Consider the following 26,472-nt stretch of genomic DNA (forward strand, 5'->3'; position numbering starts at 1 on the left):
ACATCTGTGTTTGTGTCTTTCCTTTGTCAAGCTTTGCATTCCGGTAATAAGAGGGGCCCTTGAGTAAAACTTTATTTGACACTACCAAAACAGCAACATTAAAGCAGGATGCAGCCCTGCCAAATGAACCTTCTGGCACCTATTGTGGCCGTATCTCATTCTTTGCAGAGGTGGCCTGCCGAGCTACATGAGATTACCATCTGGCAAAGACCACCATGTCTAAGTTACTGCAAATGATTCAGTCATTTAATAGATGCTATACAAGCAAACGGCCCTGGGACCAGCACATTGCCAGATACAAAAAGGCTTTTCCAAGCAATTGACAAAAATTTGGTGCTTGAGGCTGCTCGGCTTTAAATAAGAAACGTAAATAGGTTCAATGGTCCAAAATATGAGCAGCTAATTTGTTTTATTTCATTAGCACTACTTAGTACTTAATGAGCTTTTTCCATAATTTATTATATTTCTCTATTTAGTACTAATGAAGGACCGCTGTAAACTGTTCTGTCGGGCCGCTGGGACCACAGCGTACTATCAACTGAAAGACCGCGTCATTGACGGCACGCCGTGCGGGCCAGACACCTATGACATCTGTGTTCAAGGCCTTTGCAGGGTATATTTCTTTTTTTGTATGCACACACACACACCAGCCCATACAAACAATAACACAAGTTGTGGCTTTGATGAAATGTGTAAGATGTGTTTATCTGCGTCGGAACTAAATGCGTTGGACAAATGCAAGTTTACTCATATTTGATCGTAATTTACATTTGAATTTACCGGAAAGGATGAACCTCAAGTTCTAAGTGAAGTGTCCAGGTACATGGTGCATGGTGTCCAGGTGAAACACAGTCACTAATGTGTCGTTCAAAACAGTTGCTAATAATTTCTGTGTCAATATGTCATATCGCATCACTCTAAATCATGAATCTCCGTCTCCTTTTTGTCTATGACTCTTCAGCAAGCAGGCTGCGACCATGTGCTTAACTCAAAGGCCAGAAATGACAAGTGTGGAGTGTGTGGCGGGGACAACTCGTCATGTAAAACCGTGGCTGGGACCTTCAACGATGCTCAGTATGGTAAGTCATTCTGCTCATATTACATTTACAGTAATAGCTGTTCACATAAAAGGTGTTGCTATTACACATACAGTATGTCAGCAGCCTCTGCACATAAGCAATGATAAATGAGATGTTCAGTAAACATAGAAGAGCTGAAAAAGACGTCTATGCATCTGCAATGCTAAAAAGCTATATGCTTATATTAGACCCTGGTGTTATGTCTGGTTATGGTTAAATATATTAAGCCTGATTTCTAAAAAAAAAATGTGCCCAAATTTGGAAAAATGCAGAACACCAGTTTTCTCTAAAGCTTTAGAAATTGATTATTACTGTAATCTCATTCTGTTGGGTCTTTTAATATCACATACAAACCTGACATCACTCCTTTGAACTGTCCGGTTTAATTTGGTGTTTCATTGTGGTCCAACAGCTGATTGCATCCAATTCTTTTTAAGCCTGGGCAGCAACTCAGCAGAGACATTAGCATAAAAGCCCGGGTGTGGTCTCATCATGTTTACTCTGCATAAGTTTAGCACTCAGCTTTAGCATCTCTATCCATTTTTTTTCTTTATTCCGTGTTCTAGCTGTAGGGTTACATGATTTGAGGCAGTGATTAAAGAACGGCAATTTGGGCTTAAACATAAAACCTTAAAATGCAGTATTAGTTGTTTTAGTTGCAGCCGTCTTCCACGGCCGTAGTGGGCTCATCTTTATTGGGGTTTATTTCAACAAGCTTTACATTGTTGTGCTGTGTTAATAACCGTTTCAAGAGGCTTGAGGCCATGTTTTTTGCATTGGAAAGAATCTTAGCACTAACCACACATTATTTATACGTTGAAATAATGTTCTCATCATCTTTCACCCAGATAAAATCAAAGTAATGAGAAAATTTCGTGCTGCTGATTGTGGACGGGGCTTGGACCGGCATTGATCAGCTGGGGAGGGGAATGGGCTGCTAGGGGTTAAGTGTCTTGCCCAGGGACACTTCGACATATAGCCAGGGCCGGGGATCGAACCACTCACCCTGTGGTTTGTGGACGACTGCCTTTACCAACTGAGCTACAGCCGCCCCAAGTGCAGCACATCACTATTAAACAAATATTAAAGTGAATGTCTGTCATATTTCATCCAATGCTTGTGCCTAAACCTAATAATACCACATAATTTTCACCAAGACCAAACTCGTATATTACTGCACAAAGCTTCAGGTTTTACTCTGTTACTCTGTTCAGCCTGATTTCACAACAGAAACATTTTTAATTTATGGTTGACACAGCTTGTAATGACATCCTTTGTGTGTGTGTGTGTGTGTGTGTGTGTGTCGGTGGGTGAGAAGTTCTATATATGGTTGATGAGAGGGAGATATGTAAACCAAGTGCTGCCCCCGAGTGGCTCAGGGTTTCAGGCTAACCATCATATCCCACCAACCCACACCTTTCTTCTCTTACAAATCAGTTTTTATTGTATTTTATTTTGGCAGCAGGAGTAAGTAGTTTGAAGGCCAGATGGAAATGAGCTGAACTTGAATGATGGGAGAAATAACTGAATGTGATCAACCTCCAATGTGACAGGCACTTTTACGTATTATGACAGCTACGTTTCTACTCAACTAATTGAATAGCTGGGAACCAAAAGCAACAGTGTGTTTGAGTTGTGTTTTATGTTTTCCCTCCATTTTGAACTATACACAGTTACATTTATCATGAGTCTGCAGCAGCTACTTAAATAAGTAAGGCAGGTCTATTTTTCTTACATAGATCTTGAATATGCAAGAATTTGATGTTGGCTTCTTGTTTTTGATGTTTGCTATATACTGTAAAAACTGTCCCAGTTATTTCATACCCTGCTCCTTGTTCTGTTTCCTGTTTCCTCCTGTTTCTGTTTCCTCACTCTCTCTCTCGCGCTTCCCCTCTGTGTCATGCTCGTTTTCTATGTTAGTTTATCATGGGACAGCAGGCTCAGTGTAGTAATTACAGGCCAAAGGTAGGTCGAGGGAATAATTATATATCATTTCACGGTTGGGCCTCTGAGACTAAAACAAGGTCTCATGCAGGTTATTTGAGAGGACTAGTCCTTTTTGCATTTTTTTCAAGAATGACATATAAATTCCAATGGTTGGAATCTGACTTTGCTGACTGGTGTTTGGTGCAGCATAGTGAAGCTATTATAAACATTAAGGCAGGCCTACTCACTTTTGTTATTGGGGTTTACTTTGTTCCCATATGTTACATTTTATAATTGTACAACTTGTCCTTTCTATATCTCTTTTTTTTTTATTCTTTAGGCTATAATATAGTGGTGCATATCCCAGCTGGAGCTACCAACATTGATATCAAACAGGTCAGCTATTCTGGAAAGCCAGAAGATGACAGCTACCTCGGTAAGTGTGCTGTGTATGTGTGTTAACACAAAGGAAATCAGGGTAAAATGAAGGCCGTCCAACCTTATCAGATATATGTATATATTACACCCCTTCACTTCTCATCTGTTAGGTTAATTCTTTTGTCCTGAACACAAGCACAAGCCATTCGGACATGGCAACCCAGACCTTTAGTGGCAGTTCAGGTTAGTAAAGGATGGTTAGGAGACCTGAACCAAACCATTTTCATATCGGAAAGGAAACTGTCATTTGTACTGACTGTATACAGAGGAAATATAGAGGGGCGTTGGTCCATCTGGTTATGAGTGCCAGCCTCTGATAAAGATAAATGGGGCAGCAATAGATGCTAATTAGAGGCATGTGGAGCCCAGACAGTATGAAAGTGGATATAGTAGTGCAGGGTTAGATGGACCCACTGAGCATAGAGTGTGTGTGTGTGTGTGTGTTTCTGTCTGTGTATGTGCCTGCATGTGAGAGACAGACAGACACAGAGAGAAAGGAAAAAAAATAAGAAGTTTTGCCTATGTTGTAAGGGTAGGCGCCAGTGTTCAGATGGTTCAAGTCAGGTTCAAGATGTTTTAAGTCAAATAGTGAGAAAACACATCTGGCAGAGCCTCGTCACCACACTGCTGTGAGAAGGTCAAGTCCTGCTGTTATAAGTGCAGCACTATGAGCGAGTGGTGTCCGTACTGAACGTGGCTGATATTTGTACCCTGCTCGTTTTGTCAGTTTGGCTGGTACAGCATGTCAAAACATCAAAACTACCTCTTGTAAATAGCTTTTTTCTGATCTGTATCAGAAAAAGTATTCAGAACAGGTATTACACTGAACAAATAAACAACTCAGTAATGTGCTATTCATTAATTTCCTTCGATTTTAAAGTATTAAGATGCACATTATCCTGGTAAATTGGCATTAACATCTACTAGTAAGCAGCATCTATAAAAGAAGAGAATGACTGTAAAATGTTCATATTAATTTCACTCTGATGAATTTGTCTGTAGATCATTGTCCAAACCCCACAGTTGTCTCCAAGCTAGCAGGCATCTAACAAAGTGCAAACCTAAATGTAAACAAAGTAACATTTAGAGGAATAATCCCAAAAATCCTGTTCCAGCATTCACTCTCAGATCGTAATTAACTGCATTTCCTTAAACCATAGTGTTTAAGGCAGAAAAAGAGGTGGTGGGTAATTATTTTAGGGTTTATGTGTTAGATTGCCAAGTGTGAGTGTCTATCCATGTGTTTGTATGTATGTTTATGTACTTTTTTGTATTTGCAATCAGTGAAGATTGTTTGTATTGCAATGTCACTCATGTAATAGTCATGCAATCTTACTCCAAATAACTGCAATTTAGTGCCACCAGTGTTGCAACATACATCTCCTTCCCCAATAACTTTGCAGAACAATAAGCTGGCAAGTCAAACGCCACGTCTCATAAACAATTTCCAAAGCCCCAAAAAACTCCATTTTAGGAACTGGACATTCTATCCGCCATATTCTTTTACACTTGGAGTTTTGTATTGTTTAGGGTTTTATGGTAAGAAAAATTGTTTATATTTGTCTTTTACTTATTGCAGCATTATCTGATAGCCAATCCAACGTCCTTCTGAATGGGAACTTTGTAGTGGCAATGTTCAAAAGGGAAATAACCTTCAAAGGAACTGTCATTGAGTACAGTGGCTCAGACACAAAAGTGGAGCGGATCAACTGCACTGAGCGCATTGAGGAAGAGCTCATTCTACAGGTATGGGATGAATCACATTTATCTTTCATTTCTATTCTGTTTATAGTGTGTACTGTTCTGTTTTGTTCTTCTCACACTGCTTTTGCCTTAATTTTTTAAAAGTTCTCTCTGTAAACATTCTAAATTATATTTTTACCAGCAGACTGATGTCCCTGTGTTGACATAGACAAAATAAGAAAAGCACTGTTAAATTTTTGGACTATGCCTTTGTCACCCTAAGGTCTTGTGTGTGGGAAACCTCTATAACCCAGATGTCCGTTACTCCTTCAACATACCTATCGAGCAAGATAGGGAGCAGTTTGTGTGGGATCACTCTGGGCCCTGGCTCGAGTGCAGCCGCATCTGTCAGGGTAAGATCTGTCTTCCAAAGCAACACATGAGGAATGTGAATTTCCCTTTGGCTTCTAAAGAGCTTTGCAATCAGAGAACTTTCTTGCGGTTGTAAATACATACTGCTAATTATTTTTAGAGTTATGTGGTTTTGTGAAGTCAAATTGTTTAGCTCCCTTTTCTAATCTAAAGCATGAAAGTATACAACCAAAAAGCTGTAAGAAAGTCTAAAATCTTCATCTAACATCTCCTATACCGCTGCAAATATCACATGGCCGTGGAGCTTAGTTTCAGTGCGACACTTCCTCAACACCTGACCTCATCGTTTCTCCCCCTGCTCCAGGCAACGCCAGTGTGTCTGTCACATCACCTGACACCTTTCTCATAGCCTGGCCCTTAACCCAAATAATTGCATTTCTGTTTTAGAAACTAGCTAGTCAGGCACCCAGTGGGTCAGGGAGCAAAGTGAGGTCCAGTAAATAGATTATGTGTTTGGGGAGTAGAAGAAACAGAAACGGCTTCTTTTTTTGATACCAGATTGATCAGAACGCTGGTCAGACTGTTTGCCACATGTCTGATTAAAATCCAAGTTTTCTTCATGTGTCTGTGTGCGTGTGTGTGTTTCTATAGGTGAGCGGAGGCAGAAGGCAGCATGTGTGCGTAAGAGCGATCACCTTGAGGTGTCAGACCAACGCTGTGAACATTTACCTCGTCCTGTTGCTATCACTGAGCCCTGTAACACTGACTGTGAAGTCAGGTGCATTGATGCACAAACACACGATTCTTTAATAACTATAGGCTGCACATACAGTACTTATACCCACACAACATAAATTCCTTCAAAGCGTTGAAAATCACACATTGTTCTACATTTCTTCTGACACAGGTGGCATGTTGCTGGAAAGAGCGAATGTTCTGCTAAATGTGGTCCAGGCTACCGCAGTCTGGATGTGCAGTGCATGAAGTACAGCGTGCTGAAGAGACAAAGTGAGAGGATGGAGGCTAGTGCCTGTAGAGACATTTCGAAACCTCAGACCAGAGAGCCCTGCCATGGGGACTGTCTACTGAAGAGCTGGCAGTACAGTGCCTGGTCACAGGTACAGTCAGTGGACGATTTACAAGCAAATGGACATTTGAAAGGAAGCAGGAAAAAGATCTTGGTGCACATAAGGAGAATATTTTCTAGAACTACATTGTGTTAAAATATAGATATAACTTGTTTTGATGGTCTTGTCTATCATACATTAGCATTATTTTTTGTGTTTATTTACTGTTCAGAATCAAGTTGAAAATCCACAAAAAGTCTAATAATGTTCTAAGTCTAATCATATTCTGTGCAATTCCCTTTGCATTATAATTGTATTGCTGTTATCAAAGTTGATTAACTGTTTAACACATACAAAATTGACGTTGACACAATTGAATGGACTTGCTGATTTTTCAGTGCTCCAAGACATGCGGTCGCGGGAGCCGTACGAGAGAGTCTTACTGTATGAACAACCTGGGTAGACGGCTTGTGGACAGGGAGTGCAATGAATACCAGAGGGTGGTTACAGAAACCTGCAATGAACAGCCGTGTCCACAGTGGACTCTCAGCGAGTGGAGCGAGGTGGGCCCTGTCACACACCTACGCATGTAAATATGCCCACACACAGACACACTTACAAATGCAGCAATAAGAAATAATAATCTCCAGAAGGAGAATCCTAAACCTAATAAAACTGGACTTCAGTGCCAAGTGCCATTAGTTGGACTGGGCCGCATGTATATATAGTGCAGTTATTAAGTTCCATCTAGCAACAATCAGTGCAGCCAAGCACAATGGTGTGTGCACAAAAGCTGAATATAAGCTTTATATATGAAGATTTGTTTCAGTGCCAGACAGGACTGAAGCTTTCTGGGATCACTCTTGACCTTTTAGTTAATATTTACCAATCAGCTTTGTAAGAGAGGAAGGACTTATTTTGGATGTCTACATGCACCCACTTTTGCATACTTTCATGGTAAATTGACCTTGTCTTCACCTTTTCTATGACGATCCTCAACCCTACCAAACCTACCAGTGCTTGGTGACTTGTGGCAAAGGGATGAGGCACAGACAGGTGTCTTGCAGAATGGAACCTGGGGAGGAAAAACTGAGCGAGCATTTTTGCGACCCATCTACCAAACCCCCAACTGTTGGGAACTGTGAACTGCCCAAGTGTGCGTCCTGGCAGGTCGGCATCTGGGGAGCGGTGAGACCTGCAGAGACACACACACATGCACGGACACATACACCCAAACACACACACACACACACACACACACACACACACACACACACACACACACACACACACACACACACACATAGTTAAGGTATAGATACACTGGCGTGATGTGACTTGATGCAGTGTTTGACTAAGGAAATAGGTTTCATGTGTGTCTTGCTGTCTAGGGCTTTGACTTGTATCTCTTACTCTGTAAGGGTGCTTGTGTGTGGTCACAAAGAGAGAATGTGGTGTGTAGGAGTGACAGTGTATATTTCAAGTTTGTGTCATGTAACCTGATATACTAGCGAGTTGCAGTGGAGTGTGTTCTGACTCCGGCTCCCAATTCCTCCACTGTGCTTTTACGTTATTCTCATATCCTGTCAGAATAAACTTGACCTACAGTGCCCACATACACACCTTTATATGCACTGAAATGTCATTCATGTTTTGAACTTTCTGTAAAGATTTAGTCCTGTTAGGGTAGAACACAAACTGAATAAAACATGTATGAATGGGTCTCTTTAGTCCTTCATATCCATATCCATGTACCTCTAATGTCCATATAGAGGTATTTACAAAGCTGAGATATATTGGCTCTTTAATGTCACTGTAATTATAAATTGCTGCTCAAATAAACCAATCCTGTGACACTTCCTCTGCTCTCTTGTACCTAAACATGGTCAGATCACCTTGTGTGTTAAGAATTGAGTAAAGGGTCAAGGTGAGACTCGGGGTGTGTATGTGTGTGTGTGCGTGCATGTCAGAGTCTTACCCAGGCTTCGCTAAGGTTCCTTAGCGAAGCCTCGACTAAGGAACCTTGACGTGCTCAAATAGAGTTTGAGATAGCTTGCAGTTGACTGGGATTCTCTCTTTATTTGTGTTTGTGAATGTTGGTGTGTGACTTTCAGTGTGCAGTGCCCTGTGGCCATGGCTACCAGATGAGAGCCGTGAGGTGTGTGTTGGGAGACTACGGTGACACAGTGGATGACAGAGAGTGCAATGCTGCATCAAGGCCTAGAGACAGTCAGGTAAAAAAAAATAAAAAATTCATTTAGTTGTTAATTCAAATATTGTATTGATTTCAGCTGTCACGAGTTTACTGCTGACATTTTTTGTGATCAATATCTTTAAATGTCAACATTTGAGGTTCTTTTTTCTGGACGTAAATAAATATAAATGTTAAAACTGTTTATTCACTCTTCTTTTAGCCCTGTTTTTTGAACGACTACCAAGTGGGACATCTGGTACTAAAGCTGTTCTGTGTCCCACAATGTTTCCCAGTTATATGGTTCTTGAATTAGCCACACAGCAAAGTTGACAGTAGTAAAACTCTAATGCTCCTGTGTTTCTGTATCATCTTTCAACGTTAGTGATGATTCTCTGTTAGTAAATTTGAGTTGAACACTCAGCTGAACTGAGTGGCCTGAAAGCCACATGGCCAATCAGCAAATTAGGGAGACAAACTGAGTCAAAGTGCCTCTCATCTCCAGTTCCACGTGAGCCTGTAAACTAAACTAGGCACTTTACATTTTTTTCTGAAATTAAACATACATGAATAATTTTCTATCTTAGAAATACAAATTTTGCACCAAAATTGACAACTCAGTAAGTGACACATACCACTTGTCAACAAGACACTCGCTGGCAAAGTAATGTTAATCCCACTCCTCGACAGTGCTCCTGCATGAGGCATATGACCTCCCCAAAAAACTTAAATAAAGCAAAAGTTGCAACCTGGTTAACATCAGCAGCCTCTTTAAATGTTTAGACGCTTTGCTTTGCTTTGACTCTAAATCCAGGTCAGTGTCAAGGTAAACACAACGCATAAGGCTTCAGTGAACTTTCCCCGAGGGGTTTATCTCTATTGCCTAAAGAGACTTTATGTTGCATAAATCACGACTTATATGTTTTTCAGGGCCTCTGTTGAAATATTGACCACAAAAACTGTATGTCATGCTGTCAGGCATGTAGAAGACGAACTGATCACACCTAAGCCAATAAGGCAGACGGAAACCTGGGCTTTTCTCATATAACAAGCATGTAAACACACATTCACTCCAACCTTTGGGCCTTTGACTATGTGTACACCCAACTTAATATTACATCAGCTCACAAAAAGCATAATATGACCTCTTTAAAAGGGCCTAAGATATCTTATAATCTGTTTGTATGTTTGTATTTGTAGGACTGCGAGATGCCGGCGTGCCCATGGGCCTCTCCTGCACAAAGCACACCTCGTCCTGACAACTCAGTTCAACTCCTGGTTCAGTGGCGATATGGCTCCTGGACTCCGGTAAAGAAAGAAACAAACAGACTTTATTGGCAACATCATACCACAACATAATTTGTAGGTTTAACTTCTAATCCAGAGACTGTACCAAAGCAGTGCAGATTTTGTTAATTGGTACACAGTTCTTGGCTTGTTCATTTTTCTGTGTGTGTTGCTTTAGGGCATATTATCTGCTGGGCTTTGGAATCAGACTTGCCTCTGTCTTTGACGTAAAATGAGAAGTGAGAACAATGATGGAGCAGTTTGTGTGTAATGTACCTGAGTGCGTTACTGTGAGTTTTATAAAAGGAAACCACACTCCAGTAATGATGGGTGTCCTGCACGTGTTTACGAATACTAGGTTGACATAAACGTTTTTGTATATGCCAACATTCCTTTAGATAGTACATACTGAACAGGACCATAATTCTTTCTGGCATTGCCTCTTTTACCCCCTGTTGCATCTACACAGCCATATAGACACACAAACAGGCTCCACTGCCTCGGCTGAGAGGCCACTCTGTCTCTCTGATACTTTGTATTGTTACTTGTCACAAATGAAAACCAGATTTCATCTAAACATGAGTGTACGGTTTCTAAGATTGAACCTCATCTGTCAATCTTAAAGTTGTTGTGAGCTCACATGTCGAAGAAGCCGGCACCAGTGTACATACACATACAGTACACATACTCACATTCCCCCAAGCTGTAGAAGTGCCATCTTCTATAAGAGGGACATTAGCCTACTTATTTGAGCTGCAGCCACTTTATTGCCTTAAGTATTCATCTGCTTTGAAAAGTTTACTATGATGTCCTCTACAGCCATTGATTATGAGCATGTGAAAGTTGATCAAAGAGCCATGTCGGGGTACCAGCAATGAAAGTCCTTCTTTATGACACATATAACATATTTATGACACCAGATAAAAATCCGTGAAGTGTAGCTTTCAAGAAAAAACTATTGCAAATGAACAAATGGTCGCAATGTGCAAATAAAGCTGTTAAGTTAGAGAAATTTGTAAGAATAGAATCAAACTTTTAAGCTTAAACATTTTTGAGTTTAAACTATAGCTTCTCACTTTGCTTTTCTGAAACAATAATCTAATGGTTATTCATTTTGGTTTGAAAATGTTGATATAATCTTTCTAAAACATAATACAACTGAGTTGTTTTTCTGCCTTGTGATGTGAAACCTTGTCAAATTGCAAGAATGGACTAAAAGTCAGCTTAGGCTGATTAATCCCAAAACTGTGAAAGTAAAGTTTTTTTTCATGCCCACAGGGTTTTCTTTCATAAGAAACACTGAGGCTTTTGGTAAATTCTTCAAATTGAAGCTTACCATTGTTATTTTATACTATATTATTTCTGGAGCTATGCTACAGAACTATAGACATAGACTTCTACACGCAGTATGTGCTACTGTAGGCAGCATGCCAAATTACAGAATTTGTAATTACTACTGTGCAATAATTTTAGGTTGGAAAGAGTACAATACAGTTAACAACATTTTTGAAAATCCACATACACAAATTTATCCCAGCTCTGCCTGTATCTGCATGTCCACCAGTGTTCTGTGTCCTGTGGCAAGGGAAAGCGGGCACGCTATGTCAGTTGCAGAGATGCCCAGGGAAGAGTAGCTGATGAATCGTACTGTGCACACCTGCCCCGCCCCCCAGAGTCATCTGCCTGCTTTAGCCCCTGTGGCCAGTGGCGTACTGGAGAATGGTCTCCTGTAAGTACAACAATGTCCAACAAGTGTTAGGTTTATGAAATTATGATTTGGTTATTTAACTGGCCATTTTTGACAGTTTTTTTCTCTCCCGTGACACAGTGTTCAGTGTCTTGTGGCGTGGGGCGAACCACAAGACAGGTGATCTGCTCTAACTACCATCAGCCAGTGGACGAAGCTTTCTGTGACCCAGATGAAAGACCTGTGACAGAACAGGAGTGTACTGCTGCACCCTGCCCTTCTATCTACCACCGCCAGCGCATCAATGATCAGCCCTATGGATATCCCCAAGACCCAGGGCGGCATCCTGGGCACAGCAGTTGGAATGTGCCTTCAGCAGACAACCAATGGAGGACTGGACCCTGGGGCGCAGTATGTTTGTACTGGATGTGATCTTTGGCAAAGTAGTACCGTGCAGCAGTTTGCCTGTTGACGGACCTGTTGGCATACTAAACAAAAATTTTAATATATTGTTTTGTCTTTAAACAGATTACCATTTTTAAACATCCTCCTCCATGTCTTAAACCCAGTTATCTCAAATACGGGCACAGTGCAATTTGGACAAGTTAATAATTATTATTACTTCATCTCCATTTAACCCTGTGACTCTGAGTCTATTTTTGATTTTCTTTCCCGTGACATAGTGTTTAGTGTCTTGTGACAGCGTTAGATGTCATTTTGACATTTTTATCTTGGGACTTCCCTTGTTGTACTCACACTAAGATTATTTCAAAGACTACTGAGTCCCTCTAGAAATTTGCTGAAATATTTTTGGTCATTGTTGCAGCCTAAAACACCTGATTATGAGGCAGGTTTTCCGTTTTAAAAAAATTGTAATGCAGTTCCAATATTTTTATGCTCTTTAATAGTGCAAGGTTGGTTGCTTTTGCATTTGTGTACATTTCATTCTCAAGCACAAGTCAGATGATAAACTCTCTGGCACTTCATCAAACCACTTGATTATTTTACTCTGAAACTCTGCATTCAAAATCAACTTCAGTTTTCCTTTTTCTGGAAGCCACAAAGAAAACATTTTTCTTTTTCTTTTTTTAATCTAAATGCATTTATACTGGTAAGAAATAAAAAAAAACTGTTAAAAAAAGTCTCACATAATGAACTGGACTAGATGCATTGCTGTTCAGGCTCACTCTGTGATGTCCTCCCTCATAAACAGTGCTCAAAATGCACTCACTCCCATTGACACGGGAGATGTGTCATTTTAATTGGATGCAGGGTGTTCTTCTCTGCTCAAGGCTGTGTTGCTCACTTTTTGAGGTTGCCCCTCATGAAATGATGTTTTCCATGTTAGGAAGTTAATTTTGAACAGTACAGCGGAGCGTGGACCAGCTACTTTCCGCCTTTCAGGCATAGTTGCATGTGCATGTGTTGAAGTCTTCATAGACAGACACTGTGTGTTTTCTGCAGTGTTCCAGTACCTGTGAAGGAGGCTTTCAGAGACGAGTGGTGGTCTGTCAGGATGCTGATGGACGCAGCAATAGCTACTGTGATGAGAGAGTCAAACCTGCCGAATCCAAGAGTTGCGACTCTGGGCCCTGCCCTCTGTGGAACTTTGGTGTCTGGGGGGAGGTGAGGTTACTCTTACTACCCTAACTGTCGTTTGGGACTGAGATTGGGCAAATGCCAGTTTGTGTATGAGTGATAATAGGGAGACACAACAGAGAGAAGACATAACAGATTATAGGGATGAAACCCAAAATGTCTGTGGGAAATTTACAAAGGTTTACAATGAGTAAGTGGAAGAGTGTCACAAAAGCTGAACTGTAGGTCAAAGGAAATCAGTGCTGAAACACTCCAGACATTCCCCGCTAAAGCACATAATGGGACGGTTTGTTATCCAATGTATAATGTAAATATATAAATATAGTTATAGTTTTTTTGTTTGGTGTTTTCAGTGTACCCAGACCTGTGGTGGAGGAAGGAGGACTCGCTTGGTGGTGTGTCAAAGGCCTAATGGTCAGAGGCTGAATGACTACAACTGTGACATCCTGGACAAGCCACCCGACATGGAGCAATGCAACCTACAGGCCTGCACGGGATCTGCCTCCTGGCACCGCCAACCATGGAAGCCGGTACGATAGTGTTAAACTCATATCTTCCTTACTGAGGATCTGTCACTGTAAGTAGACATTGTGTCCGCTCCAATGACTTCGAAGCTGTTTTTAGCCCAAATCCGCAGGAGACTCTGACGTAAGAACTGGGTATCTAGCACCACTGTGGGATTTTAGACTTCAGCCCACCCCGATGGGTCTTGCAGTAGGATGGTGCTGATTATAAATGAGACAAAAAGGAAAAATACACAAATACACAATGCTGCTTCACTTAGGGGTTAATTAAAAACACATGAATCTCTTTCGGAGCCAAGGCTCCAAATTACAACCTATAAATCAGGACAGTTTTGTCCAACAATATCATATATTTACTCTAGAAAATATTTATTTTATATATAAGGTGTGAATTAAATGTCCTTGGTTGTTATTGCTGTCGTCATATGTATCTGAAATACACAAGTGTACAGTATATTTGTGTATAAGAGTTATTATTACGATCTTTATTGAACAGCAACAAAGGACTGTCAGTGTACTTTGTATATGCATCGTTGTACAGTATGATTTTATTTTTAAGTAGCTTATTTTTATTACTGAATTCTATATTTAAGATTTTTGCTGGTGCTCTTAGTCAAGAATCTCATATCTCTCTTTATGAGTAAATACTGGTTGTACAAAGGAAAATATTTTTAAATCATATTTCATTGGTATTTTTGAAGGGTTTTTTTCTTGTTTTGTTTTTTTTTACGTAAGCTCAACTTTACTTCATATAGAACTAAAGTAAGCAACAACTTAAAGTTTTTATTTTATACAACAATCAATTCATTGACAGGAAGTCATTCCGAAATTGAATCCAGTTGCTCTGCAAATAGCACAAAACAAAACGCAACTTTAAAGTGTATTTTATAGTTATTTTGTAATATTTTGACTGTTCTTATGATACGGCCTATTTTTCTATGTAATGATGTATTGTTGGTATCATGAAGATAAGAGTTGTATCATGTCTTCAGCCTTGAAATGCCTATTATTTATTCTGTTATTAGCACAGTAGGCAGCATCCGTGCAGCTACTCACGTAAACATGAAACAGTTGCAGTAAAAAAGGGTATGATTGAGCCAATTTTCAGCCTTCGTCATTGTCCATAAAACAACCTAAACACATAGATACCTCTTCTTTTTAAAGTCATTTGTTGCTGTGTCTTTGTTCATTTGGCCAGTTGTCAGATTTCTGAAGGATGTTTTTTTTTTTCTTTCAAATGAAAACAGTTTTGTTTACAATCGATTGTTATTGCAGCTTTAAAGTTATGATTCACTATGAACACTTTGCTTGAATTAGTCTTTATTCCTGCACATCACCTGCACAAACTTGGTTTGAGCCTTCAGTCTTTGCAGCCCTGTGACAGTGACCCAAATTCCCCACCGCTACTCTAAAGGCAACTAGAAGACATTACCACTGTTATATCCAATAAACAGAAATATCTGAATAAGTCATCTACATTACCATAATCTTTATCCACCTTCGTTCCCATTTGTATGTAAAACATGCTTCTGTGCAACACTACAAGGTAAAAACTATTCATTCATAGCTGTTTACAGCATTACTCTTTATGGCTACTAGTTAATGTTACATGTGTTTGTAGATTTCAGCTTTAACAAAGCTTTAACCCCTAAATGATATGGTCAGTCAGTCCTGTCAGTCAGTGGGGGAAACAGTTGGTTCAACTTTTTCTGTTACACAATGTAATGTTATGATTATTAAGTCAGTGCACTGGCCAATTCCTGTAAATGTAAGCTGATGATTTATTTTGTAAACGGCGTGTTTTTACTGTGTACCTCGATCAATATGACCAAAGTTACACTTTTGTACAGTCTTGTACAATTATTTTCTCTCCCATTACATAGTTTGAATGTAGGGCAAGTGTTTATGTGAATATGATCTAATTCTGCACACATTCTCAAATACAAATTGAAAAGGTTTCAAATCTGCACAGAGGAGGTCACTTCAAAGTTTTCAGCCTCTTAGATAAATAGTTTCTTATCTGGGGAAATTTGTAGCCTGCATTAAATGTTGGAGCCACAGTACTTTTTGGCTGATAAACAGTAGCATGAGCATGTGTTGGACAGACGGACTCTGTCCAGTTCTTGTGCAACTTTGCTGATTAATTTATTTGAATAAGATTTAGATCAAGGCAAGAAAAAAGGATCATGACACACATTTAATGCATGTTGCACTCAGGTCTGTATCGTGACTCTATCCGCTGCTATGGGAATGTCTGCAGCCTCTTTGTTTGTTTCTTTGCTTCTCTTGCTCTGTGTGTAATTCACAACAAAATCTTACACAACCGAGACTCCTCAGTTATGGCAGTTTCACTTCCACGGTTTCATTTTTTTTGCAAAGTCGCCAAACTCAGTGGGGCAGCACTACTTCATTTTGCATACTTAGGTTCGTTGTTGTTCTCTTTGCTATTTATTTTATTCACGTACAAAAATACATACGTTTTGTTGAATTAGCTTTTTTTCAACTGTAAAGACCATTAAAGAACTAAACTGTGAAAAATGTGTTGTTTCTCAATGGAGAAAGAAAAACAAAATACAGATGCACATTCAATAACTTTGTTAATTTTGTCAACAAATGTAACTCAAAATAAGACCCACTACACGGCTTAGTGGCAGCATTTCAAATGGGTTTCAAATGGGAAACAGGAAATAAGGACGTTTTTTAAACACAGCCATTATGTTTTTAGTACACTGATATGCACTAGTAAACCAAATGCAATGCATGTACCTTATGTTCATGCAAAATGTGGTTTGTAGATAAGTGACGGTAAATAACCTATTGAAAAAACTTGAATGGTACATTTTGTGTTTTGTTTTTTGTTTTTTTGGTATTTGACCAACAATTGACTTCATTACATTCATTGGTCTTTTTGAAGAAATATTAGAATTCAGTCTTTGGCGGTATGTTATCTGTTTAGTATCTTCACATACGTTGGCATATTGTGGTGTAAAAACACTGCAGGCTTTTTTCCCTTTAATGCACGTTAACATTTTATTTTTTTAATCTCCCCGGAGAAAATATGCACAGGCCAAATCAAACTTTGGTGCTGGGTGGTACATCTGTTTACCATTGTAATAATAGAGCTCACTGTAATGTATTTGGCAGTAGACCAATAGAGTACTGCTTATACTACAACAATAATAGGTATTAATTCATGCTGGCAATGGTTGTTTAACTAAAAAGATCCAGGGGCAAGACCCAAAAAGTGATTTTTTAATTATTTATTTTTTTTTGGAGAGTACTGCTGATTGAGTCATATATTTATTGTACATTATATTGTCTTGCTGTAAATAGAGAAAGTAGTTCTGTGAGGGAATACACATGAAATAACTTTTAAAAGCACCCATGTGAGAAGTATATACAGTAAGCCAGTATATTCAAACCATATAGCAATTATTGCTGTACTAGAGGCCTCAAGCAAGTAAAAATACATAATATATTTATTTTCTATGATAGAAAACCATTAATTTTCCAACTGCAGTGATGCATCCATTTAAAATAGGAAGTAAGTAAAACAATATTTAAACCTACAGTAGATGTGGCTAACATCTAATATTAATATTTAATGGCATTTTATATTAACAGTTGAATTTTGAATAATTTAAGAGGATCAAAGATGAAACATTGTGCAGGTACAATAGAATTTTTTTAATAGAAGCTGATGCTTTTCTAGATTTGCATTCCATAACTTTATTAAATATTTATCATGGCTTCAGATTGTGTCTTACCTTGTGTAAAATACTGCTTTTTATGTATGCAAATAAAAAACAGGAAATAGGAAGGGAAAATGGAAATATCAAGTATCTAATTTCCTTTTTCTTATTTTTTGTCAATATTACAAAAGGTATTTTAGTAATTTGTTTAATATAGATTTTTTTTTCTCATATTTCAGAGATCTGCTTAATTCCTGTAAATAAATCTAAATATAGGAAATGTTAATTATGGATATGACTCAATAGTATACTACCATATTTAACATGTGATGAGCTTTTGATAAAAATTACCAAGAAAAATAATCTTCTATGTTGGCTTTTTTTTATATATTAAGAGGATTTTTAAAATTTACGAGTTCTGCTTCATGTTATTCTTTACAAAATGTAAAAATAATCTTACTTATCTCTTTTACTTTCTGGAGCATTGATCATTTATTATCTTGCAGCGTCAGGTTCATAACCGAAATAAATGACCGTCAAAGTTATATTTATTTCCAAAATATGGTTAATCAACACTCAACCGTCACATATATGAAAGAAAAGACACAAAACAATTGTCACATTTATTGCACAAAATATGAATAACAGATACCGAGTTGAACATAAACTATCAAGAATGCAAACATATTTAATGAATGGTAATTACCTTAAAAACAATGTTGATGTCAAACATGTACAAGGAGCAACAATAAGGCTGTGTGTGATAAATTGGCCACCAAGACACTATTTAAGTCATTTATCCCTGTTTGTTTTTAACAAAAACACACCGTTTCCTGTCGAGAGTGGGTTTCTCATGGAGAGGGATCTAAGTTGAACGGATCTGTGAACTAATCATGCTGCTTCAAATGAAATCCACATGTACAACATTGACATGCTTTACTTTGGCCTGAGGGCAGTGGGTGAAAACATTCTCCAAACCTGTCACCCTGGGGTCAGTTGGTCGTGACATCATTGGACTTGTGTTTCCTGATCCTGCCCATATGCCAGTCAAGGGTGAGCAATTTAAGGCATGGCTGGAATATCCTTGTCCGGGCCTCACTAGCAAGGTTTAATTTAAATCTGAGTCAGGAGATAAGGTTTCATTTCAGCCTTTGAGAGAAAGCAAAATAGTGCAGTTGACGATTTCCTGGTTAAAAGTCAAGCACTGAGGCCTACAGGTTTTCTCTAACCATTAAAACGCTGGAGCCAGATAACCAGATGCAGAGAGATGTTTTTGGATTTCAAAATATTTGGATCACAGCATGACTTTCACATTAGGGATGGAAGTCTTTTTTTACTCATTTATTTTTTTTAGGTCAAGCTCTTGGAGAAAAGTTTAACATATTGCATGTGTTATTAGACATTTTCTGTGCCAGAACTTGCATAAACATCCCACTTATGTATTGCACTTTAGAGAGCAGTTAAAAGAGGATATTTGTCCAGTAAAGGCAAAGATCTATCTGAAGGAATAAGAGTCGACTTTGAATCGCAACGGGTTTGTGCACGACATCGGAAGAAAGTAAGATAGGAGGCCTTCTAGTAAGGGTAAAAGATATTTTGTGGTTGAACTGGTTGAGCAGATCCAGTGGGATGAAATGAGAGGAAACAGGGCGTGAAAATCTGGAAGCATTTAAGGTTGGTCTTCCCCAAAGCAATTGAATGATGGGGGACACAGCCACACTTTGACAGGCTGCCTTTCCTCAACTCATCGGTCAAGTATTATGAAGCGGTTGTAAGCCTGTGGGAGGCACTTCATAGGCTACACTCAAATGTATGTTCTTCTGACACAAGTCTTAGACTTGATGGGGCCTGGTCCTCTTCAGGCCTGTCGGTGCTATCAAGTTGATTGAGTAAAATGGAGTTTGTCCGACTCAACATCTCTGTCAAAGAGCTTTTTCCCCTTACGTGAGAGAGGCGGTAATAGAAAGTTGTTTCACACTTTCAGTAACAGGGTGCTAACAGTCCTTCATTTCCACTATAACATACAGTATAATGAAGGACGAGTGGTTTAACTACTCTGTAGGTCGTTACAGATTCCGCTGACTTAGCTAAATGACTGCATAAGCTGTACTTTCCACATACTTTAGCTACCTGTCAGGTCTTTTTGTACATCGTCTGTGTTAGCAGAGCCACTGGTTCACAGATGTGAGGAAATTCCAGTGTATAAGTTGGAGCCCTATGCACTTTTCATCAAAGTTCTTTTCGCTCCCATCTCTACTTGCTACTAAAAGACAACAGTCAGAGGGGAAAAAAACCCACTTTGATCGTTTGAGTCGGTACACAAATGTAGTTTTTTAATGCACCTACTATTCAGTCTAGCTCCATATCATGGTTTCAGCACTCCAACACGGGGACATTTAGGGTGTGTACATATTTTTCACACTTGCTTAAACTGAGTAAAGGCTGCAGGAAAATACTGTCTTTACGCGTTACGCATTAACAATACAGTGGGAAATATCACCGCTGGTTCTCTTTCTCTGTTTTCTGCCCTTTTGTCTTATTATTTATCATTAACTGAAATCTGTGGATTTATTGGACACTCGTTGTTTAACCTAGGGGAAATGATAATGTTATGTTTTCTTGTAGATTGTTCAAACTGTTGCAAATCTGTCTTATAATAGTTTTTTTCTGTAGATTACAACTTACGTTCTGCCTGTGGACTTGGTACCTTGGTTTAGACCAGGCACAGGGTGAACAAAGAAATACTGTGAAAGAAAGAGTTAGTGTGGTTAAATTTACAAGCAAACAATGCAGTAACAAATTCTTTCCAACATCACTGTTTTTTTTGTTTTTTTTTGTCTTTATTGGAAAAACACCTTCTGAGTTTTTTTTCATACTTCTAGTTGTTACTCCAGATCAGAACATCAGCTCTGTAACCTTTAGGAGGAGGAGGGAGTTAGATCTAAATGCTCAATACTTTTTAATTTCGTGTTATTTCATATAAACAGTGGTGGATGTTTCCGTACAATGGGGAAAAAAAGTCCCAGTGGAATATTTAGACTGACGTAAAATTCGCAGCTGTTTTGTCATTTCGTCTTGACTTAGTCCCTTAGTGTATCTTTTCTGTGGGGTGTTGACTTAAAAAGGAAGCTGTGCTGAAAAAACTGTATATGCTTGCTCAATTTGCTGTTTATTTAGATGGCAAAGCTATACTTTGGCGTGCTGTGCAGAATATGCTGTTGGATTTCAGAAGTACCATTGTTAATTCTGGAGCTCACAGTTTGTCAGGAACTGCACTGACAGAGGCAGGAAATTATTTGATCATCTAATCGTCTGCATCCCGGGATGAATGAAATCACAAAGTCAGATTGTCACATCTGAAATTCATCTGTAGTCATCGTGAGTTGCTGTAACGTCACTGTAAATATGCCTCCATTTAGCATTTGAAAATATTTGCATCTACTTGTTTTTGTTAAATCCAGCCTATGATCACTAGTTACAGTAAGTAATGTTTGGTTAAAGGCAAAAAAGCCAGTTATGAGTTATACACGTAAATGTTAAGATTTCACACTGCTCCTGTGTGTGGTTTCACTACCTTGCATGGTTTTACAAGCTTTGTTGGTATTTTGCCTCAATGGATGAAGATCTATGTCCATTGACTCTCCTGCTACTGTCAAATGCCCAATGACGCTGCTCTTACCAGCTGTTTTGACTTCTGGTTCAAAAAACCTCCCTGCAAAACAAGACAGAACAGAGCAGAACAGCAGCCTTGACGTTCCTCCCTTTTGTCTGCTTCTTTTTCCCATCTGAACTTTTATCTATGCACCAGGGAACATGACGATACTGATGAAGCTGTAACAGAAATTACTACCCTGTCTTTAGGTTCCATCCCTTCCAAGCTGTCACTTTGCGTGATTTGCTGTAAAGATGTTGGTTTTTTATTTTTATTTTATCACATATCAAGATTTTTAAAAAGTACTGTTCACCTGGTTTCTTTGAAGATACTGTATATCACAGTCTCGTAGCCCAGGGTATAATTCTACACTCCCTTGCAAGTTTGTTCTTGCTCTGGGTCAGTTCCGCGCTCCTTTGAAGAGTCCATGGAACTACAGTTACCATATGCTTGGTATTACCATCCTCTCGCATTGCAAGCATGCTGCAATGTGATTGGAATTCGACCTTGGCTCTTGCATTTTTAAGATATTGTTTTGCTTAAAACCACTAAATATAGAAAACATACAACAAGAAACTGTCATTTGTGGTCTAGTTTGGGTTTTTAGTAGCTTTTGAGTCATACTTAGTATTTAATTTTTTAAGTAAAGAAAACAGTCAATACACTAATAGTATATAAATATGTATTCACTGGATATAGTTTATTGGGCAGCTTTTGTTCTGTAACACTATTTATATCATTATATTTCACTACATCATCATAATGGCCAAAAACGAGCTGAAGCGATCACGTCATAATTTTAAATTAAACCCTGTAAATAATTTGGGTTTTCAAAGCCCAGATTTATCATTGCTTTCAAACCAGTGGGTCTTTTTTTTTATGAAACAAAAAAGAATGCAGTGTATTTATAGTTCTTGCAGACATTTTTATGCTAGAGGTATTAAAATAAATGCACATTTACACATAAAGCTGTTGGTTTAGTGGAATTTATCTTCTCTCTGTGAGGTACAGTTTGAGCTGTTTTGATTGCCGTGTTGGCTGAATGACAGATATTAAAACTCAAACAGTTTCCATGTTATAAGCTTACCTGTTCACAGCAAAGCAGTGGGTGGAGTCATCTCGAGGTTTCGCCTGGCAGTCCTAGACAAAGACATGGGTCCTCAAAAAGAGAATCTAATATCACACTGATTCTCCTGTTGAGAGTTGTATTTGGTATTTAGTTAGCTGGGTCTGGTTCTCCATATGTGATTTGTTCCAGGACTGTGAAACTAGAATAAGTAAAATAGTTAGGAGCTGCCTGTTTACCGCAATCAGCCTTAAATCTCTATTATGTCTTTCTCTAAAGTTTTTTCCTTTAACATGGCAAAAACCAGTTTCACAAAAGCTAGTTTTCAACTTCAACTTTAACTTCAAATATAAAGCCTGTTAAGCCATTTCGTTTTATAGTAATCCACATTATGCCTAAATGAAAGTCGTCAGGTTATACTAGACTTAATCCAGCTAATCATGTGAAATTAATGGCTGAGACAACGTGGGTGGCCAAATCTGTCTCGAGAGTGTTTAATTTAACATGTGACCCATTGATTTATGTGGACTTTTTCCCATTTTCTTTGTGAGCTGGAGAATTTTGATTTCTTTTTTGAAAACATTTTTAACCTGTTTAAACTGAACATAGCTTACATGAAAGCAAAAGAAGAAAATGTATTATTATTATTACATTATTATTATTATTAGTAGTAGTAGTAGTAGTAGTGGCAGTATTGGTGGTGGTAAAAGTCTAATTCTAAAGTCTAAACCATAGTGTAAAGGAAAATAGACAAAATTGATTTTGTCCATATTCATGCACCAATATTTTGAGAAATAAAGGAGAGAAAGCAGCTAGATACTGTAGTACTTGTCACTCTTGTAGCAGCTAAAAGTGAGCGCTAAGTGGAATAGTCTTACCTGAGTGGGTGCTGGTGAGTGAAGCAGCCCAGCTGTAGATCAGAGAAGCAGAGGTCCCTGAGTCCTTGCCCTCTTGTTGCTCTCTGAGGTGAAGCCGTCCTCTTGTCCCACGCGCTGTGCCAACTCTCGGAGCTCCGCGTTACCAGCTCTGATTAACTAATGGCTGACAGATGAGGCTGGCAGGGTGTAGGGAGGAGCACATCGCCATATGGCGTCTTTTCTCTCACCGTTTAAATGGAGATACAGTTCAACCGGGGGAGCATAGCCCGTATGGCTGTGATTTTCTTTTTTCCTCCCTTTTTTCTTTCTCTTTTCTTCCTCCAGCTTTTACAGCAGCAAGGAGGGGCTACCCCTGACCCCCCCCCCCAACATGTTTGCCTGTTCCTGCTCTTCTCTAGAGGGTAGAGGGAGTTGTTATCATTTTTTGAGTGCATAGCGGGGATGTGAATCTGCTGTGCTTAGGACTAGTCACTCAGCTTTGGCCTCAGCTTTGATGTTCTCTGTCAGCTGAGTCAGTCCTGTGTTTAAAATGCCTTGGTAATTACAGTGTGTATGAGGCATTTGTGTGCAGTGTAAACCACTGCCCGCACCACACTTAGGAAGAAAAGGCAGAAAGTTTGTTACAAAGGTTTACATTAGTATTTAGATGCTGATCATCTGAATTTTTTACAGGAAACAGACATTTATGAGCTTCTTGAAACTGTAGGTAGAAATGGAAAAAAAAAAACATTACACGTTAATACTTGTGAAATTTAGATCTTTCTTTCCATATTTCATCAACTGTGTGATCAGTGCCATTGGCATACCGGAAAAAAGTTGTGTGTTTGGGTTATGCAACATTCTGAGATCATAATTAGAGGACAATGTAATATTATGTTTATTAGCTAGAGTGGAAAATATGGTAAGACAAGATGGAACAGCACCACTTTTTTGGAATGAGTTTGTAGATGGTGCTCACTCATCAAAAAGAACCCTAGCTGCTAAACTCATGGGAATTGAAGACTGTTTTTATCATCATCATCTGTTATCACACCCAAAGGCCTTTCTAAGATTTTCACCAGGGTGTTTGGTTTTTATTCCTTACAAAAGTCGTGTTCACCATCACCTCTTAGTTTTCATGATTTGTTTCTAGATTTTTTTTGTTTTTTCTTATTGGTACCAGATAATTGTCTCGCATCTACAGTATGTTTCTCTCTGCTTCATTTCTTCCTTCTCTCATCAGCCATCGCCATTCACAGCAGCTCTAAAAGTAACTCCTCTGTTTACAAATTGTGTAGTTGGCTACATTCCATCAGTGTGAGAGTGTTAGACAAAAGATTTTGGTGAAATCCATGTGGTTGTTTTGCTGGAATCTGTTTGCAGTATGTTCAATTAGCCATGAAATGCTACAAGGAAGCTGTTGGATGCACCGTGTTCCTTTGTGCAAATGTCTCTATACTTAACAGGTAGCTGACAGAAACATTCACACTAAAATGAATCAAAGTTTTAGATTATGTTATAATAGCTCAAATTCAAGCAACAAAATACAATTTTACAGTGTTGTGTAGTTTTGTTAGAAACTTTAACAGCACATGTCTTTTTCTCTTGTTCTTAATACTACACCCATCTCCCTTCTCTCCCCTTGGATCTCTAGTGTTCAGTGACTTGCGGTCGGGGGATCAAGCAGCGGGAGATCACCTGTGTTTATCAGAACCAAACGAAAATAGAGGAGAAACACTGCAGTCATCTGCCGCGGCCCCGAACACAGAAGGCTTGTCGGGCTGGTGGATGCCCCAGTTGGAAAGCCAACAGGTGGAGGGAGGTATGTTTGCTTTTCTCGCCATCTCCTCTGGATCCCATAATAGCTGCTTGGGGACCATGATAACTGCTGCTAGCAGCTGAGACACAAGCGCAAACACAGCCAAACACTTCTTGGAGGTTACAGATGTAAGGACATGTACACACAGAGCACCTGACTAATCACTACTTAGTTTTTTCTTGTTCAGAGGTAATGTGTCATTTCCTCTAAAGTGATTTAAACACTACAGGCTGAATTTGCTAAACTGTTTATGTAGTGCACTTAAATTTGTCAAGTTAGAAAATATTTAGAGAAAATGGGTAGTATAATCTATAACTTTCTGCAGAATGAACTCTTCTTTTTGACAGACCACACACTGACCTGAGACAATTTCTAAACCAGTGTTGCATGACACGCGACATCTTGTTTATGCAAATCTTATTTCCCAAATTAAATCTCATTAAACAGATTGTTTGTTGCTGAAATATGAATAGGCATAAGGAGCTTTGGTAATGAGACAGTAAACATGGAGAGATCTGCAGCTGATGCAGCCAAGCTTGGCCTCCCATGCAGATGAAAGGATGATGTTCACAAGGACGTGGCCTGAGGCAAAGCAGCTTTGTGTACTACTGTACATTAGTCAAACCACACACTGGTACGCTTAAGGCTGTGGATAGAGGAGTCACCGGGGGATGAGATCACAGATTGTGGAGCCGACCACTTGACTATTTTGCATGCGGCCGCAAAGTCATTCTGAGCTCCTACAGAGAGGGAAATGTTCAAAAGCAATTCTATCACAAGTCGCAGGCCAAACTAATATTCTGTCATGCTCTTTGTCAAGCTTTGTCAGATCACCCTGAGGACCAAGAGTACTGAATGTTCGAAACAAACTTTCAACACAGACATTTTGCATTTATTCTAGAGACATGTGCAAACTGTTTCTGTCTTCCCTGACACTCCATGGATATTTATCTGATGTTGGTAAATATCATTAATGCCCTTGTATGGTGTGAGCGTAAAATCCCCAAATGCTCCATGAAGAACCACTTTTGCCACTCCCCTCTCTTTGAGGGTGTCCTCCTCCCCTCTCACTCTCTCTCTCACTAGTATCTGGAAGCAATCATCTTCCTCCACATACCACCAGCAACCATGAAATCCTCAACTGGAGCATAAAGACATGTTTTATATCTTCATATTCGTGCATGTGACAACTTTGAAACCTCAGCACCCTCTGTGCGAGCTCTTCCACAGCTTCCCAGCCCTGTAAGTCACCTCTGACCGAGGGTGTAATGAAGCAACGTGTTAGTGGAGCTAAAGAAGTGTGGACTACTCCCTGATCTAAAGACAAACCAATCCCGCTGCTCTTTTTACAGACTGTTCATACTATGGGCAACATATTTTCACTATAAGATAGATTACAGGTATGAATGTATCACAAAAAGTACAAAAAAGTTTTTTTGGCTTATATCAAACTCTGTCACAGACTAAAATTCCTAAAAACCACATTATTGTTGATCTTTTTTAATAAAATCTTTCATGAGAGTGATCCATGTT

The 26,472-nt window shown here is 39.1% G+C and overlaps 1 protein-coding gene and 1 long non-coding RNA gene across 5 annotated transcripts in view; one reads left to right on the plus strand and one right to left on the minus strand.

Annotated features, from left to right (window-relative positions):
• LOC137125772 (A disintegrin and metalloproteinase with thrombospondin motifs 20) overlaps window positions 1-26,472 on the plus strand; it is a 70,522-nt gene that overhangs the window by 33,801 nt on the left and 10,249 nt on the right. For all 4 annotated transcript variants that reach the window (XR_010914203.1, XM_067501753.1, XM_067501754.1 and 1 more), the window contains 16 exons: window positions 477-613; window positions 962-1,079; window positions 3,346-3,441; window positions 5,023-5,189; window positions 5,410-5,539; window positions 6,150-6,276; window positions 6,406-6,616; window positions 6,964-7,128; window positions 7,583-7,753; window positions 8,680-8,799; window positions 9,957-10,064; window positions 11,608-11,772; window positions 11,872-12,141; window positions 13,195-13,356; window positions 13,683-13,859; window positions 24,775-24,942. Coding sequence is in view for 3 of the 4 variants with exons in the window: in XM_067501753.1 (XP_067357854.1) it covers window positions 477-613; window positions 962-1,079; window positions 3,346-3,441; window positions 5,023-5,189; window positions 5,410-5,539; window positions 6,150-6,276; window positions 6,406-6,616; window positions 6,964-7,128; window positions 7,583-7,753; window positions 8,680-8,799; window positions 9,957-10,064; window positions 11,608-11,772; window positions 11,872-12,141; window positions 13,195-13,356; window positions 13,683-13,859; window positions 24,775-24,942 (2,492 nt within the window). In the remaining variant the exon portion in view is untranslated. The remainder of the gene's footprint in view (window positions 1-476; window positions 614-961; window positions 1,080-3,345; window positions 3,442-5,022; window positions 5,190-5,409; window positions 5,540-6,149; window positions 6,277-6,405; window positions 6,617-6,963; window positions 7,129-7,582; window positions 7,754-8,679; window positions 8,800-9,956; window positions 10,065-11,607; window positions 11,773-11,871; window positions 12,142-13,194; window positions 13,357-13,682; window positions 13,860-24,774; window positions 24,943-26,472) is intronic.
• LOC137125773 (uncharacterized) lies at window positions 18,157-24,174 on the minus strand. The gene is made up of 2 exons (XR_010914204.1): window positions 23,142-24,174; window positions 18,157-22,337 (listed from the first exon to the last, which is right to left on the minus strand). It is a non-coding gene; the product is annotated as an uncharacterized lncRNA (long non-coding RNA).

The sequence above is a fragment of the Channa argus genome, chromosome 4 (genome assembly GCF_033026475.1).
Source record: "Channa argus isolate prfri chromosome 4, Channa argus male v1.0, whole genome shotgun sequence".
Taxonomy (NCBI): domain Eukaryota; kingdom Metazoa; phylum Chordata; class Actinopteri; order Anabantiformes; family Channidae; genus Channa; species Channa argus.